Source organism: Notamacropus eugenii, chromosome 6, assembly GCF_028372415.1.
Source record: "Notamacropus eugenii isolate mMacEug1 chromosome 6, mMacEug1.pri_v2, whole genome shotgun sequence".
NCBI classification, from domain to species: Eukaryota; Metazoa; Chordata; class Mammalia; order Diprotodontia; family Macropodidae; genus Notamacropus; species Notamacropus eugenii.
Window position 1 is genome coordinate 367,998,715 of NC_092877.1, and position 17,331 is coordinate 368,016,045.

General features: G+C 40.2%; 1 protein-coding gene and 1 long non-coding RNA gene across 3 annotated transcripts in view; one reads left to right on the top strand and one right to left on the bottom strand.

The window, feature by feature from the left end:
* The window catches only part of VEPH1 (ventricular zone expressed PH domain containing 1), a 200,239-nt gene extending 193,334 nt beyond the window's left edge, over positions 1-6,905 (top strand). For both annotated transcript variants that reach the window (XM_072618640.1, XM_072618639.1), the window contains exon 14: positions 852-6,905. In XM_072618640.1, coding sequence (XP_072474741.1) covers positions 852-1,088 — 237 coding nt within the window. In that variant the 3' untranslated portion in view covers positions 1,089-6,905. The remainder of the gene's footprint in view (positions 1-851) is intronic.
* Positions 1-17,331, bottom strand: part of LOC140510208 (uncharacterized) — a 146,441-nt gene that overhangs the window by 119,736 nt on the left and 9,374 nt on the right. The window lies entirely within an intron of this gene.

Below are 17,331 nucleotides of genomic sequence, written 5' to 3' on the forward strand. Positions count from 1 at the left end.
TCGGTGATTCTGATTAACTCTTTCTTTAATAACAAAAGCCAGAATTTAAACCAGCTTTTATGTTGTCTCTTTTTCCCTCTTTTCCTCTCCTTTCTCTTTCATTTTCTCTTAAACTTTCTCTGTATTAGCAAAAAAAAAAATCAAAATCACAGTATTTTCAAAGAAATATAGTTGTGTTACTTTTAGGTACCAATAATAAAATTGGTACACTAATAAAATGTTGTCTACTAGAGATACTTAAAGGAACTGCTTTAATGAACAAATAGGAATACATTTATTGATATATGCATTGTTTAGATTGAAATAGATGGTACTATCACTGCCCTATTATTATAAAAAGCTAAGACTTAAGAATCAGGGAGCTGATGTAAACATTTTTCTCCCAATGGCACCACAAAGTAATTGTCAAAAGGTTGTTTATATTGTTGATAGAAAACGTGCCCTTTAGAGTGCCAATATGGATATCTCCTTATCCACACTGACCTTCTTGCCCTGATAGGACACTGTGGTAAAAGTCAGCGTGGTATAGAGGGAAGTGATATGGATTTGGAGTCAGAGGGCCTGCATTCAAATCCTGATTCTGCCACTGATAGCTTTGTGACCCTGGGCAAGTCATTTCCCTGGGCCTCAGATTGCCCCTTTGTAAAATGAGGGAATTGGACTAGATGTCCTCCAAGGGCCCTTCTAGTAGGAAAACTGTGATCTCATACCACCAACCTTTCTCTTTAATAGTGACAACAGTGGGGAAAAAGGGACATGCCAGACCTACCTCTTCTCAAAAATTACCCCCACCCTGGAATCTTTGTTTACCTTAGGAACCACTGTACATTCTTCCCTCCTATCTATTTCAGAAGGACGATTCTGATGACTGCCCCATTGAGCTGAGCAAAGTCCAGAGCGTCAAAATCGTGGCCAAGAAACGCAGGGACCGGAGTCTTCCGCGGGCCTTTGAGATTTTTACTGACAACAAGACCTACGTCTTCAAGGCCAAAGACGAGAAGAATGCTGAGGAGTGGCTTCAGTACATTAACGTGGCGATGGCTCAGGTCAGAGAAAGGGAGAGCAGAGAAGCCACCACCTACCTGTAGCCAACATCGCATGGGACAGCTCATCGCGCCTTCTGCCAAGAAGCCTGAAGGGAACCGCCTCACCCATGCTTGTAGGTCATTGCTAAATACTGGAGGACTACTTTTTGTAAGAAGCAGGTCCCCAAATGGACGGGCTGGAATCTTTGACCATGGCTGTTTAGTGGCCACAAGGAAACGGGAGTTTTGAAATAAACTCTTGGTTGGTGTAAAGATCCAAGGACCTTTAGGACAATGTTGAATTCTTAAGAAAATACAGCTAAAGTGGACGTCAGTTGATTATCATCAATTCAATTCAGCAAACGCATATTAAGCACCTACAATGTACATGACACTGTTCTACTCAGTAAGGATTTGAGCTCCAATAAATTTACAATCTATATGGGGATGGCATGGGGGGGAGGGGCATGCAACATGAACAGGGATGTAAGTACAACACAGCTGGAATCCTTGTTGCCCTTCAGAGCTTAAAGTTCCACCACCTATGAGGTCTTTTCTGATCTCTCCAGCTGTTAAGTTTGTTCCTCAGTGCCTCCCGGTCAAATTATTTTCTATTTACTTGTTATATTTATTTATCTAGATGTAGGGTGGTTTCCTCCCCCATTAGAAGGTAATTTCCTTGAGGATGGAGGTTATTTGGGTTTTGTCTTTGTATTCATGATGCCTAGCATATTGCTGGCACATAGGAGGCATTTAATAAATGTTTTTTGAATACAAAGTAGACTATGATAGAAACAAAGGAAAGTTCCAACCACACTGCTCAAGGAAAATTTGAAAGAGGGAGAGATAACTTTCAGATGGACATTATTTAATTAGCTGTGGTTTATAGCTCCATGATCACAGGCAAGAACTAACAAAGGCCACCTTCCAATTATTGATCAGTCAAGAAAATGATCTTGAGAAACAGAATTAATGGACACTAGAGGAAAAGCCATCACTTTTCTGAGCTTACTGGTGTTCCTTCTCCATTCGAGCCAAAGTGGCTTAATATAGTCATCAACAGTCATCACATTAAAGCAGTCATATAATTAAACATTCATCATTCAGAGATTTTCTCCAATTGTTTTAAGTTTATACAATACAGGCAATAGTTACAGGATTAAATTTATTTTTTTGATGAAGCAGCGATTGGACTCAACAAAACCTGATCATGTCACCCTTATTCAACGAATTCAGTGGCTCCCATTTCTATTAAAAACGAAGTCCTCTGCTTAGATTTTTAAGCCTTTTTGGGCTTCTGATGCATTATTCCCCTCCATGTTCATGATAACCCAGTGACTCTGGCCTTCTCATGGTTCCTTGAACAGGACTCCATCTTCTGATTCCTTTTGTTTCCAGTTATTGTTCCCCAAGCCTGGAATCTTTTGCCCCCTCACCTCTGCCTCCTGGGTTCTCCAGATTCCTTTAAGACTCAGATCAAATCCCACTTTCTGTGTATGACCTTTCCCAGTCTAGTTCCTTAACTCTAATATTACCTTCCATTTACTTTGTCTATACAATTTTTACCATTCATCTCCTCTAATAGAATGTGAGCCACTCAAGGCCAGGAACTGTTTTTGCCTTTCTTTTTATCCCCATGCCTGAATCCTAAGGAAATGCTTAATCAACACTTGTTGACTCACTGTCCCATAGTATGTACAAGGTATAGAGAATCCAAGTATATCCACAGTCATACCAATGGTCCCCATTCTCCATAGAGATGCAATGGCATTAAAAATGCCCAGTTTGAGGACTCCTTTACTTCTCTACTTTGATCATCTTCTTTTGTCCATGAAACTGTAGAAACCTGAGCCAATACCCATGCATTTTTAAAATAATTTGCAGTTTCTGTATTTAAAGAATCCTTCCCTGAAAAGCATAAAGACCTTTGGGGTTTTATTTAGAAGTCTATGAAATTAACCAAGCCAATTCTAATCTCCAACATCACATGCCTAGATGTTATAACTGGTTAACAAAACAAAACATTGCCTGAATGATTTATGATTCCAGTGGCAACAGAATGCCCAGACCTTGACAAGACAGAAAAACAGCAACGAAATCCTAGTTTACACACACATGCGCACGCGCACGCTGCTCTTGCCAGTTGAGACCATGAGAGAAAGAATTCATTCTGTGACTTATTAGCAAGGATCAGTGATTTCATTAGCTGGCTGCCTCCATATTTGGGGTCAAAATAATCTCTTTGCCTTTAAACCAGATCTGGTGAGGAGTACCTGGGCAAAGTCTAAGTGACTAAGAGTTCTGCTTTCACTCTGATAGATAGCATTTCCAAGCATCTGCTGGCTCCCCAGGCTCCAGAATCATACTGTGGATCTCCAAATAATCAGCTCCCCTGTGGTATTTATTGCTGGAATTCCTACTGCTGGGGCTGGCCAGGCTCAACTTGAGATCGGTCTACATCCCAGGAGGAAGTTTCCATTCTTGATCCTGATCTGGGCAGAGACAGCTTTTCTAAACATTTTTGAACCTTAAAACAAAATGTTGGTTTGAATTAAGTTAGAACAGAGATTCAAGTGGTTCTCATTTTTATTCTCATTTTAATTTTTTTTTCACAGAACGCCTACAGCAACTTGCTTTATGTAAGTGAGGACCTGAGCACCAACTCCCTTCAAAGCTAGATTCAAGCATTAGATCCATAATAGCCTTCCTGATCCTCCCCATCATTTCCCCTACTGCTCCCCAAAGTTATCTGTGTGCACATATTGTATCCTTTCTCCAACAGAATATCAACTTTTTGATGGCAGAAATTATTGAAGGCAGTTCTCTCCACTATACCTCCACATTACTTTGTAATTCTTTATCCGTGTTCATATTTCTCCACTTCAATATTTTTATCAGGAGTAATGTAATGTGTTCATCCTTTGTTGCTGAGGAAGACCATGCCCTCAAAGAAATAATGACATGACTTGCACTTGACTTTGTTTTGAGTGAGGGAGAGCTGTGCAGGTCACCAGCCTCACTTCTCCTCCAGAGCCTTCTGAATCCAGTGACCAGATATTCTTCAGGATGACTGGAGATGACCCAGGATGAGGCAATTGGGGTTAAGTGACTTGCCCAAGGTCACACAGCCTGTGAGTGTCAAGTGTCTGAGGTGAGATTTGAACTCAGGTCCTCCTGACTCCTGTACTGGTGCTCTATCCACTGCACCGCCTAGCTGCCCAGGAGCATCAGGAGTATACTTATGTTCAATGCAGGCTTTTCTTACATAGGAACATGACGGTTAGTTCCACAGATGGAGACAGAAAGAAAGACATATGGAGAATACTAGATTAAGCTGATTCTCTGGTGCAAGGTCCCACAGTGTAACCAGTAACTCATTACCAATGCCCTGAGCTCTCAGGGACCAAGATCAGCCTTGGAAATCTCTCACTATTTACTCTTTTAACTCCTGCCTTCTCCCCTGGCCATCATTAAAGAAAAAAGAGCCCCAGCTTCCTATTCAAGCATGCTGGGTAACATAGTATCAACAATAGGACAGATTTCATTATTTCTGTCAGTAAAAGCAAAGAAATCATGCTAGAACCCTGTAAATAGTCAAATTAACTCTGTTAGTGAGCATCCCCTTACTCAGAGGCCCATTTAGTTGTTTTAAATGTATAGAACCTCCCTGAATGTGAGAACTCCTTTTTAGAGGAAAAAAATTTTGGAGTCTCTAAAGTAGGGGTTCTTAACTTTGAGTTTCTGAACTAAGTTTTGAGTTATTTGTTTTTTAATATTCTAACCACTACATTTTAATATGATTAGTTTACTTTTTAATCTTATGAATTTTATTTTACGCATTGTAAAACATTCTGAGATGGGGTCCATAGGCTTCAACACTATGCCAAAAGGAAGTGTAATAATCCCTGTAATAGAGTCAAGCCCCTCCTCTGGACCTTCACAGTCCACATGGCTCACAGTACCCCCAAAAGGTTAGGTCTCCACCCTTCTCACTTCTCCATAATTATTCCTTCTATTGGCAGAATTATGTGGCCAAACCAGAAAACACCAGCATCACCTCTTTGCTTATCCTCCTCTTATCCCCTCCATTGATTATCATAACCTCCCTTTCCTAGTAGATAAGCCTAGGTGCCTTTATCATAAGATGGCTGTTTCCTTTCCTTTCTGTGCTTTCCCTCATGCTGCTAAAAAACAAACTGGAAATCATCATACCATTTGCTCAACAGTGCTAGATCCTGCCTAGACAAAAATGAGTAGATTTGGCTATTCCTAAAAGGTATGAGGCAAATCAAATCTATGCATGATATGCCTGTCATCGCCAATGGAAAACAATATGCCAAGAAAAATGTGCCCAAGTCATTGTTGCACTGAGTAGACCATGTTACGGAATGGCTTTAGCTCTGAACAAAATGTGTCTTTTGTGTTCTTCCATTCTCCTATCCCTTCCTGTGTTCCCCTATTTCCTCTCAGTGCCTCCAAGTCCCACGGAGTTCCAGTTCTATCAGTCATTCTCCCCAACACTGGCATCCCACCTTGAGTGTGTCTTTTTGGCCAGACCTTTCTAGACTTTCTCCACCTGCCCCCTCAGTCAAAGCTTATTTCCTTTGTCGCATTCATTCAAGGATCTGCTAAGTGATCGAACAGATTTTCTCTACTGTCCTTTAGGTCATAACTAATAATTAACATAATTCCTTAGAGCATTAGCATTGTTAACAGCACCGTCAATATCTCAAGTCAAAGTATTGAGTAGTTTGAGAATTTTGGTGCCATGGAAGGGTGAATAGCAGTAGATTTGGGGGGAGCAGAGGCCCTCTGATTCTACCACAGAGGCAGCTGCCTGCTCTGTCTAGGCATAAGGCCAATCCCACTGTGGACAGCCCTAGGAATTTGTCCCATACATAGACTCCTAAGGGGCTTAAGCTAAATGAGATTTTGCTTCCAATTTCCACACACTGAGTAAATCAACAAAAAGTAAACATAATTTGGAAAACACAATTTCTATGAAATTTTACAACTTTCTTGAACATTTTTCCATAAAATGCTTCTCAGGACACATTGTACTAATTAATATAGTTTCTTTCTGTTGAGAAACTGCCTCTTGAACCTCATAATGCTTAGAACAAAAACAAATTTTCACTCAGTGCCCTTTAACCAACCAAATTATTTGAGTTCCTCTGAAAACTAAGGGTTTAAATGAATTCACAACTTGGCCAAAAAAAAAATGTGTGTGTGTGGAGAGAGAGAGTACTTTAAGGTTTGTAAAACACTATACATATATATGTATGTATATACATACACACATTATATATATATGCATGTATGTACATGTGTGTGTATATTATATATAAAATCTCATTTGATCCCCTCAACAATCTGGAGGTAGAGACGAGTAAATTAAGGAAACTAAGAGGTCAACTGACTTACCCAGGGTTACACAACTAGTAAGTGTCTGAGGCAGGATTTGAACTCTCATAGCTTCTTGACACTGTCTGGCAATCTACCCATGCTAGCTTCCTTAAAAAAAAAAGTTAATCAAATGAAAACATCCTTTAGGAAGGTCAGCCAGAGGAGTAACGTGAGGGAGGAGAGTGGGCTAGGACTTGAGTAAAAAGGATTAGTTATAGCAGTTTGTTTTGCTTCGGTAGGGGTTGGGGATGAGCAGGCATAATGGGGTTGTGTTGTTTTATTTTGCTTTATAAACCAATTTAGAACCAATATTCTTCGCATTTTTATAAAAAAGTAATATTTATATGTGTATTTAATGTAGATGTATGCATTTATAGTCTACATACGGATGTATCTTATACATCTATATCTTGTTTGTTCACTTTGGAAATTTGTACTAAGACACTGGAAAAAATAAAGTATTGTGCAACAATATGCAAGGCTTTTTGAAAGTTGAAGTGCGTTTGATGAAATCAAAATATATACACATCCATGGATTACACGTATTGTGGCTACAAAGGACAACGGTGAATTGTCCTGTGTGGGTGGTTTGTACAGGGCCATATAGAAGAGTTTTTCAATGAGACAACCCCAGAAATGGTCTTAGGAGGAGCTGGGGCACTTCCACCTGAAGCCCACCCACCATCAACTGGAGCCGCAGCCATCTCATGTAGTCCTGAATTTGTGGCACTTTGTCCTTTTTTGTCACCTGCCTCTTGTATGTACAAAAAGTATGTGTGCACATACATATATATGAACAGTATATGCATGTACATTTGTGCATGCATGTATATGTATGCATGCATTATTGTAATGTGTGTATGTGTGGTTTATGGAGTACATGTGCATTGCATGTGCTCTCTCATGTATGTTCCACCACTTATAAATGTTTCAGAGATTAAAATTTGCATTCCCTTTCAGCAAAGCACCCACAAGTAAGGGTGTGCCCTATGTTGACAGAGGGAAAAGAAGGAAAGAAAGAAAGAAAGGAAGGAAGGAAGGAAGGAAGGAAGGAAGGAAGGAAGGAAGGAAGGAAGGAAGGAAGGAAGAGGAAGGATGGTAGGAAGACAGATAGAAGGGAAGACAGAAAGAAAAACAAAAAGATGGAAGGAAAGGAAGGAAGGAAGAAAAAAGAAAAAAGAGAGAGGGAAGAGGGAAGGAGGGAAGGAAGGAAGGAAGGAAGGAAGGAAGGAAGGAAGGAAGGAAGGAAGGAAGGAAGGAAGTCATGTTGCCCAATTGGCCAGTTCCAGTTTGGTTTCCAGTGGATAACTCCTTTTCTATTCACAGTGGTTGTTGTATGTCCTTTGTCCTCAAAGAGGACCATAGCATCCACTTCTCCAAACAGCCTTTTCATTTAGGAAGGTGCCTTCATACTTTAGCCTTGAAAGATCCTGCTCCCCCCTTCCCCCTCCATTTTCAGGTTACTCTTCTGTGTGTCTCCCCCCATTAAAATATAAGCTTTCTGGGGAGTGTTTCAAGAAAACATGGCCCAAAACTTATCACAGAATCACAAAATCTCCAAATTAAAAGGGACCTGAGAGGCCATCTAGCCCAGGTCATCTGAAGAATCCCCATTTACAACACACCCAATAAATCATCATTCAGTTTTTCCTTTAAGATCTCTAGGGAACAAGAATCCACTCTCTCCAAAGTCAACCCAGTGTCCTTTGAACAGCTCTAATGGTTAGTAAGACTTTCCTTTCTTCAAGCCTTTAATCCATCTCATGGGGCAGCTAGGTGGTGCAGTAGATAGAGCACCAGTACAGGAGTCAGGAGGACCTGAGTTCAAATCTCACCTCAGATACTTGACACTCACAGGCTGTGTGACCTTTGGCAAGTCACTTAACCCCAATTGCCTCATCCTGGGTCATCTCCAGTCATCCTGATGAATATCTGGTCACTGGATTCAGATGGCTCTGGAGGAGAAGTGAGGATGGTGACCTGCACAGCCCTCCCTCACTCAAAATAAAGTCAAGTGCAAGTCATGTCATTATTTCTCTGATGGCGTAGTCTTCTTCGGTAATGAAGGATGAACACACAATCCATCTCTTACTCACTCCTCCTGGTTCTGCCCTCAGGGGTCACCTAAACAAATCAAATCCCTCTTCTACAAGGCAGCCCTTCAAATACTGGGAGAAAGCTATCATTATCACCAATCTATCCACATTTCTAATGTTTTCAAATAGCCCTACATACCTTGTTTCCAGGCTAATCCCCAGCCTGATCACCTTTCTCTACAGCTTGTCAATGTCTTTCCTAAAATACGGTGCACAGAGCTAAACGCAATAATCCAGACATCTTCTGGTAATGACAGAGAAAAACTGCACTCTTACCTCTCTTTTTCTGGATACTCTTCTTTCTGGGTAGCCTAGGGTAGCATAAAGATTTCCCTACCTTCTTCACTCAAACTGTTGGCCAGTAATTCCACCCCCATTCTGTTCTTATATGCTCACTAGGTAGTCAGATCAAGGTGTTTTGCCCTTAACTCCCAGGCAATTTCTTAGATCGAGGGTAAAAGTCCCTATTCAAGGTGTAAATGGTTTCTTTCCCCCTCTATAAGTACTTAGTTTCAGAACTAAGGGTGTTCCCATCTATAAAGGGTAAAAGCATTCAGTGGCCTCACTGGTTAAAACTCCATTGAGGCATCGATGATGTCTCCTTGCTCAGGGGCACATTACTCCCTTGCTCTGAGTTGCCTCATTGAGGATGGTTGTTTGGATTCATGATGAAGCAGATGGAAAGAGTGTTGTATCTAAGGATTAAGGACCTGCCTTCAAATCTCACTTTCGCTGCTGACCAGCTGCTTGACCTCAGGCAAGCCTCTTTCTTTCTCTGGCTTTTAGTTTCTCCACTGATCTAATGAGAAAATTGGAGTAGATGGTCTTTAAGGATTCTGTCAGTTCTAAATCTATGACCCCAAGTTCCTATTTCTGGGCCAGCTCCTGGAGTTGGCTTATTAAAGAGTGTCTGGACAGAGTCAGTCCCCAGTAACAGCAATTCTGCACAATGATCAGCTGTGATAGAATTAGCTCTTCTCAACAATGCGATGATCAAAGGTAATTCTAAAAATCTCATAACAGAAAATGCTGTCCACATCCAGAGAAAGAACTATGAAGTCTGAATGCAGATTGAAGCATATTATTATCAGAGGTGGGGTTTTTTTGTGGCTTTTCCCTTTTGTTCTGTTTCTTCTTTCACAATATGACTAATGTGGAAATATGTCCCCATGATTGCACATGTATAACCTATATCAGATTGCCTGCCCTCTTGGAGAGGGGGGAAGGAAGGAATGGGGGGGGGAGAAAAATTTGGAACTCAAAATCTTATAAAAATAAATGTTGAAACTATCTGGACATGTAATTGAAAAAATGAAATACTATATACCAAAATATAAAATTAAAAAAAAAATTTTAAAGAGTATCTGGAGAGGCCAGAACAAGTGGCAGAATGGTGAGCAGTAAGAAGCTGGTCAGACAGATGTGTGGCCACATGGGTTCTCTACCTGGAAAGAGGCCTCAAAGACACAGTATGTAATAATTATTATGACAATAATTATCATCGTTGTAATATCAACAATTGTTGTTACAGCTAGCATTTATATATCTCTTACTCTGCACTAAGCACTGGGCTAAGTACTTAAAAATATTCTCATTTAATCCTCACAGCAACTCTGAGTGCTAAGTCTGATTATTATCCCCATTTTACAATTGAGGAAAATGAGGCAGGTAAAGGTTAAGTGACTTGTCCAAGGTTAAACAGCTAGTAAACGTCTGAGGTGGATTCTGGTTGAATTCAGGTCTTCCTGACTCCACGCCTAGCACTCTATGTGCAGTACCACTTAGCCACCTGTATATGAATAGCAAAGGCGCAGATATGGCACATCTTTTTTTATGGGAGCCTGGAACCATTTGTGTGAACAAGACTAGTTCTCCCTCAGTGGAGTTTTTTAACAGTGTCCTTTCCCCAAACCAGGCTCAGAAGGGAAGGATATAGAACCTCCTTCTCTCAAAGGCAGTTGTACAGATTTAAAGCCCATCTAAACCTGATGTTCTTGACATAGAGACTATGATTAATTTTTTATAATGTATTTTAGTGACTGCCTTTCAATACAATAAGTTTCCTTTGTAAACATGTATTTTATTTTATTCATTTAAGAATATTATTTTAAGAAGGGGTTCGCAGGCTTCACTAGATTGCCAAAGGGGTTCTTGAGACACAAAAGATTTTACAGAAGAAGAAACTGAGGCACAGAAATACATAAATAAGTGGTAAAGACAAGCTTTGAACCTCCTCCATTTTATCATATTCTTTTCCTTTCCTTATTTCCTTATTTCTTCTCAAGTTTGGAACCTTTGCTTCCAGAAAACGAAGAGCTGGGGAGATTTTGTCTCTTCTTTTGTTCTGTTTTAAAGAATATTGGGGGGAGGGAGGGTGAAGCAGGAACAGCCAAAGGGCACAAGACTCAGTGAACGGAGCATTTGGAAAACAGGCTTGACTTTATTTTATTCCACACTAATGAGATGGAGCCACAGCCAGCTTGTTTTGAGTTTCAAACCTCAGGAAGGGGCAGACTCAGGGGAGATATGTGGAAATGGAGAGGCTGCTCAGGCTTCAGTCATGGTAACATAGTAAGAGAAGGAGGCTTTGGTTTAACAGTTCAAGAGGTAAAGGGGAAATCTAAAGACAATAGCCCAGGGACAGAGTGTCCTATCAATTGAGGAGCCTGCAGGTACCAAGAGACCAAACTGAGGAGCTGGAGAATACATGGAGATTTAAACACTTTAACCTAAGAGGCAGAAACTGAGACCTGGTCTGTTTGTCAGTCCAAACCAAATGTCACAGTAGTGAATGCATAACATGAAAATCCCTTTCATCAATGCATCTTGAGAACTTGTCTGTATCTTACAGTCTTAAGGGATTGCCTGAGGCATTGAGAGACCAAAGGATTTACCGACCATCACACAAGTGGTCTGTCAGAAGTAAATAACTCCATGGTCATCTCCCTAATCCCTGCTCCATGTTTTCTCCCTTGTCCTGTGAGGGTGTTTCAAGATAACTTTAACCTCCCCAGACAATGAGAGAATGATGATGATGATGGTGGTGATGATGATGGTGATATGTTTATGAGAGATAGAAAGACAGAGGGACAGACACATAACTAACTGTATATGTGACACATTTTGTAAAGGAGAAAAAAATTAATTTACTCCATAATTCTGTATTTTCATGTTAAAGACTCCACAATGGTGGTTATTCTCTCTACGTAACTTTAAGAATATTCCACTAAGAACTAAAATGAGATCATAAATTTGGGCCCAGGACAGAAATATCACTCAACACTTCACAAACACTGCCAACGTACGCTATCTACCTCTCTGTCTCTCCAAACCCACCCCATTCACATCATTGAATTTCATCAAATTCAGCACCGTTATTCAGTTCTTACTATCTGCAAGACACTCTGCTTTGTAATAAGGAAAGAGACTCTAGCCAATGAATCTTTAATTCCTCTTAAAATTCCTCCATTTCTGTCTATGATACCACCACCAACTTTGGTGCTAGGTTTGCAAGTTCAGAACAGTATTCTGTTCCTCCTAGTCACTACCCATCCCCCGCCCCCAACATTGAGTTGTCAAGTCTTTTCATTTCTGCCTCCACAGCTTCCCTGGCATCTGTCGGCTTCTTTTCCACTCCCACAGTCACCACTGTACTTCAGATAGCTCAGGATCCCATCACCTCTCACCTGGGCAGCTTCAATGGCCTCCTCATTGGTTTACCTGCCTAAAGTCTCTCCCCTTCTCTCTCCAAAATCCCTTTTATCCAGCTGCCAAATCCTAAATACAGATATGATCACTCTCATCCCAACTCAATAAACACCACTGACTCCCTTTTGCTTCTAGGATTAAATATAAATGTTAGATTTAATTTAAATTTAAGTCTAAATTAAATTTAAAACCTACTGCAATACGACCCCAGCCTATCTTTCCCGATGCAGCGTACATAATTCTCTTTCACATACTCTCCAGTGCAGCCAAGGAGGACTTCTTTGTTGTTTTTCACCCACAACATTCTACTGACAGTACTTCTTGTTCTGTGCCTGGGAAGGCATTTTGGACTAGCTTCATTCTTAAATGAGTCCTTTCTAGTAAGAGAGATTAGGCTTTTTTCTTAACCCCTTCCCCGCATTTCCCAGGGATAATTTTTCTTATATATCTTAGGTTATGAATCATATCTAGGGCTTCTCAAAAAAAGTGAATTTTAAAAAGTACACAATATGTATGAACACATTTTAGAGTTAGGGTTGTGCAAAATATGAGTGAAATATGGATAAATAATTTATTCCTACACACAAAAGAAATGCTAAACATGAAACAACCACAGCATTCATTGAAAAAATTACTTAAAACAGAATTCAATAATTTAATTTATAACTTCTGTTACAATCTGTTTAGAGGTTCATACTCAAACTTCATCATAACATAAAACACTTTTCAAGAGTTCCTTACCAAAATGAAATCACACAACCAAGTGGGGAGAGGAGGAAGAAGGCACTCCTGTGCTACTGAGGCAGCTAGGTGGTACAGTGGATAGAGTTCTGGGCCTAGAGTCAAGAAGACCTGAATTCAAATTCAGGTTCAGACACTAGGTATGTGACCTTGGCAAGTTACTTAATCTCTGTATGCCTGTTTCCTCAACTGTAAAATGAGGATAATAACAGTAGTACCTATCTAACAGGGTTGTTGTTGTGAGGATAGAACAATGTGATATTTGTAAAGCACATTGCAAACCTTAAAGTGCTACAAAAATACTAAGTATTACTCACAGAGAGGATACAAAGACAAGGAGCTTACGTTCTACCTGGGGGGAAGGTGTAGAACATAGACAAATACACGCACACAAACACACACTAAAAAGGCCAGGACCTCTGGCTTTATTTGTACAGGAAACTCCAGAGGGCTTCTCTATTAATAAAAATAATGACTATTCTACAATTTATGGTCCTTAGAGAATTGCCTAGAGCACCAAGAGATAAATGACTCTCCTAGGGTCCTAACGTAAGGTGTTTGAAGCTGGACTTGAATCTAGATATTTCTGACTATCAGAATGAGTTTTAGTCTTTTTATCTACTACACCAGATATGTCAAAGATGTGGTCCCTGACAGCTGCATGTAGCCCCCAGTGATCCATAGTATGGCCTGAACCTGATTAATATGTAATTGGGAAATATGTAACAAAATAAGTAAAAATACAACAAAACATAGGTAAAATGAACGTGTGGTTTTCTAAGTCAATACGTGGCCTGAACAGATCCTTTCTACTTGAGTTTGACACCACTGTACTACACCATAGTACAGGCAGATACTCCTCAGATTGTTTCCTTACTCTTTAATTCATTAATATATCTCCCTAAAACTTCTACTCAGATCTAAAGATTAAAAAAAATTAAAGTCGATGTTAATTGAGAAAAAAATGACAATTTCTTAAATGCCGAGTATTTTCCCAGTAAATCTCTCTTCAAGCCTATGCAAGATGAGAGCAAAATTTCTAAGTGGTTTCCCAGACAAAACCTTAGCAATTGAAAGGATCAAACCCTTTGTGGATTTCTGAGTTATCACAGTTCTACAGTTGCAATGAAACCAAGTTCATCCACAGTGAAAAACGCCCCTACTCTGGTTTCCTACTGATGTGCACAATAGATGCTCTCATCTATTATGCATTTTTGCTTGTCAAAACCCAAACATTTGAGCTCAAGGTCTTTTACTCAATGGCAAATGACGTAATAAATGTAAGAAAGCCAATGACAAATAGTGTGACAATGAGTCCCTTGAAGTGTGACCAGAGAATGAATAAGATCAAACTACTCATTGCAAAATCATGAGAGGGGAAGTCAGGAAGCTTCCCTGGTGGGAAGGAAATGAGTATCCTGGAGAGGGATAAAGACTCCAATTTAACCAGTCACCTGAAGAACAGGGCAGACAAAGGGTGGAGGGAGGGAGATGGAAATACAGCCCTGATCCATTGCATAAATGGAGCCCAGCCATAGAGAACAAGAAATTACAAACCATCCTTTTGAAGTTATTTCAGCACCGAGGCTCTGACCTTTAAAAATTTTGCCAGATAAACAAGGTTTGTCTTGAAGATTTCCCTGTTCTTTCTCAGTAACACCCTATCCCCCTTTGGTGCTACTGCCAAGGACACATGAGTTCCCTGCTATGGCACCCCAGTGGGATCTGTCCTTCTTGCAGAGTACCCCATGCAGTAAACCTTTCATTTCCCTGTCTTTCCCCACCAAAACTTACCTGGCCCATGTGCCACTTCCTGAAATAGATGATGGGCTAATTTATTAAATAAATTCTAAGATATTAATGCAAGAAAATGTCTTCATATCTTATCCCTCTCAAATAACAGATGTAAACTTTAATAGGAAACTTTAAAGTGTGAACCCAGAGCAATGGCTAATGGCAGGAACCAAAAGAACAAAATGGGAAAGGAGGGATCACTATTCACTTTTTAGCAGTCAGGCTCCTAAATTTTAAAATCAGGAGGCTAGATGAGATGGCCTCTGAGTCCCCTACTCATGTCAGATCCTACGATCTATGACATAATATCCCATGAATCACACCAGCAGGCAGCTCCCTAATCTATTAGCATCCCTATCACTATCTGAAAATAAGCCACAGAATGTGACTTTTCAAGAAAGTATCTGAAATCAAACAATGCCAAAGAGACAGCTTAATATGGGAGAAAGGGTGCTTGGACAAGAGTCAGAGGACTTGGGTTCAATTCCCTGCATCACCATTTACCACCTCTATGACCTTGGGCAAGTCTCTCAGTTTCTCTGGGTCTCAGTTTCCCCCATTGTAAAAGGAAGAGGTTGAACTCAATGATTTCCACCACCCATGATACCTGAATTCAAATCCTGTTCCAGACACTTGCCAGCTGCGGTCTTAAACAAACTACTTGGTGTTAGTTTCTCATCTAAAAAAATGATAATAATCCTAACACATCAGAGGGTTCTGGTGAGGAATAAATGAGATACAATCTGTGATTCATTTTACAAACGCTGAAGTGTTGTACATATTGTCATCCTAGTTATTATGCTGTGATGTAACTGCTCAAATGTTCTTTATGTAATAATAACTCACACTTAGATGATGCCTTAAGGCTTATAATGTACTTTCCTCCTAACAGACCTGTGAGATGAGCAGTGCAAGTATTATTTGCCCCATTTTGCAGATGAAGAACTTGAGACAATGATAGGTTGCAAGACTTACTCAAAAGAGGCAAAATTTGAATCTGGTTCTTCTGATTCCAGTGAAAGGATTCTCTTCACTACTCTACTTTGCCTTTCAGTGATATAAGATAGCAGGAGAGTTAATTTAACAAATTCAAATTTAATAAGCATTAGGGAGTATTCACTGTGTTCAAGGGATTATGTTAGGTGCCAAGACATTTCACAGAATTGGATAGCACCAGTCATATCACTATGGTCCAAGTGAGAGGGATGATGGCCTGAGCTAGGGTGGTGCCCAAGGAGTGGAGAGAAGGAGAAGTGTTTGAGAGATGTAGAGATAGAAATAACAAGACCTGACAACTGGGTCATGTGGTGGAAAGCGTGATGGATTGGAGTCAAAGGATCAAGGTTCCAATTCTAGCTCAGTTACTTCCTATCTGTACGATTTTGGGTTAAACTCTATGGACCAATTTCCTCCTCCATAAAATGAGTGGATGAGACAAGACAATCCCTCAAATCCTTTGTGCTGGCATGAATTTCCTATAGCCATATATTAGCTGCACTATTGTTGGCTTTCCAATGACTCCAGTCTACCTGCAGAGGTATAAATCTCTGTACCTGTTCCCTATCCATACAAAGTTAGATGCTTACAAATTCTTTTTCACTAAGCCCCTTTGCAGCTGACATGCTCCCTTAATTCCACTCCAGCAAGTATTTTAGATTAATGACAATATGCTATGGAGATCCACTGAAGGAACTTGAGCAAGTAACCATCAGTAGTATTTTAGAAAATGAACCTGAAAACTGTGTGTCACATGGATGGAGCAGGGGAAGTCCAGAGGTAGATGGATCAGTTAGGAGGCTATTATAATAAGCTAGTCATGGATAGGTAAAAAATGTCAATAGGTTAGGCAATAAAAAGGATAAGTGCCAGAGACTTGGAGTCTTACTGATAGTACCTTGCACATAGTGGGATATCAATAAGTTTGTTGTTTTTGTTTAATTAAGTATAGGACACAAGGTAGGAGAAAGATTGCAAGATAGTAGAAGTTTTAGTTGCAGTATCTGGCATAATGATGGTACAAGTGAGAGCAATGGAAAAGTTGTAGGGAGGGGACCATTTGCAGGGTGGTGTGAAGGAGAGATGAAAAGTGTGGTATTAACTATATTGTGTTTGAGGGGGATGGCATATAGCACATCCCAAGGGGAGTGTCTGGGAAGGTAGGCAAGCAGACATAATTCAGCAAAGAAACTTCAGGTTTCTTTCTCCCTGGAGTGACCAGTTCAATTCTTCTTCCCTTGATGACCTTGCCCCCTTTGTCTTACCATTATTTATACCCTGTCAATTCTCTGAGTCAATTCCTACTACCAAAACCAACCTCACCATTATCTCCCACCTTCTCCAGAACAGCTGAACATTATTGGGGGACCATCTAGGTCCACTAACAATTCATTTCTTCAAATCCCACCAGGGTCCTCACTATAGCACGGCAAAATTGTTATTCTTCTTTAATCAACTCTCTAGCCCACTTCCCTTAGTGGGCAATCCAAATCTTCTCTCCTCAAACCCTCAACACCTCCTCCTCTCTCCTCTTCTCAACAGATATCTTGGCCTTCTACTTTACT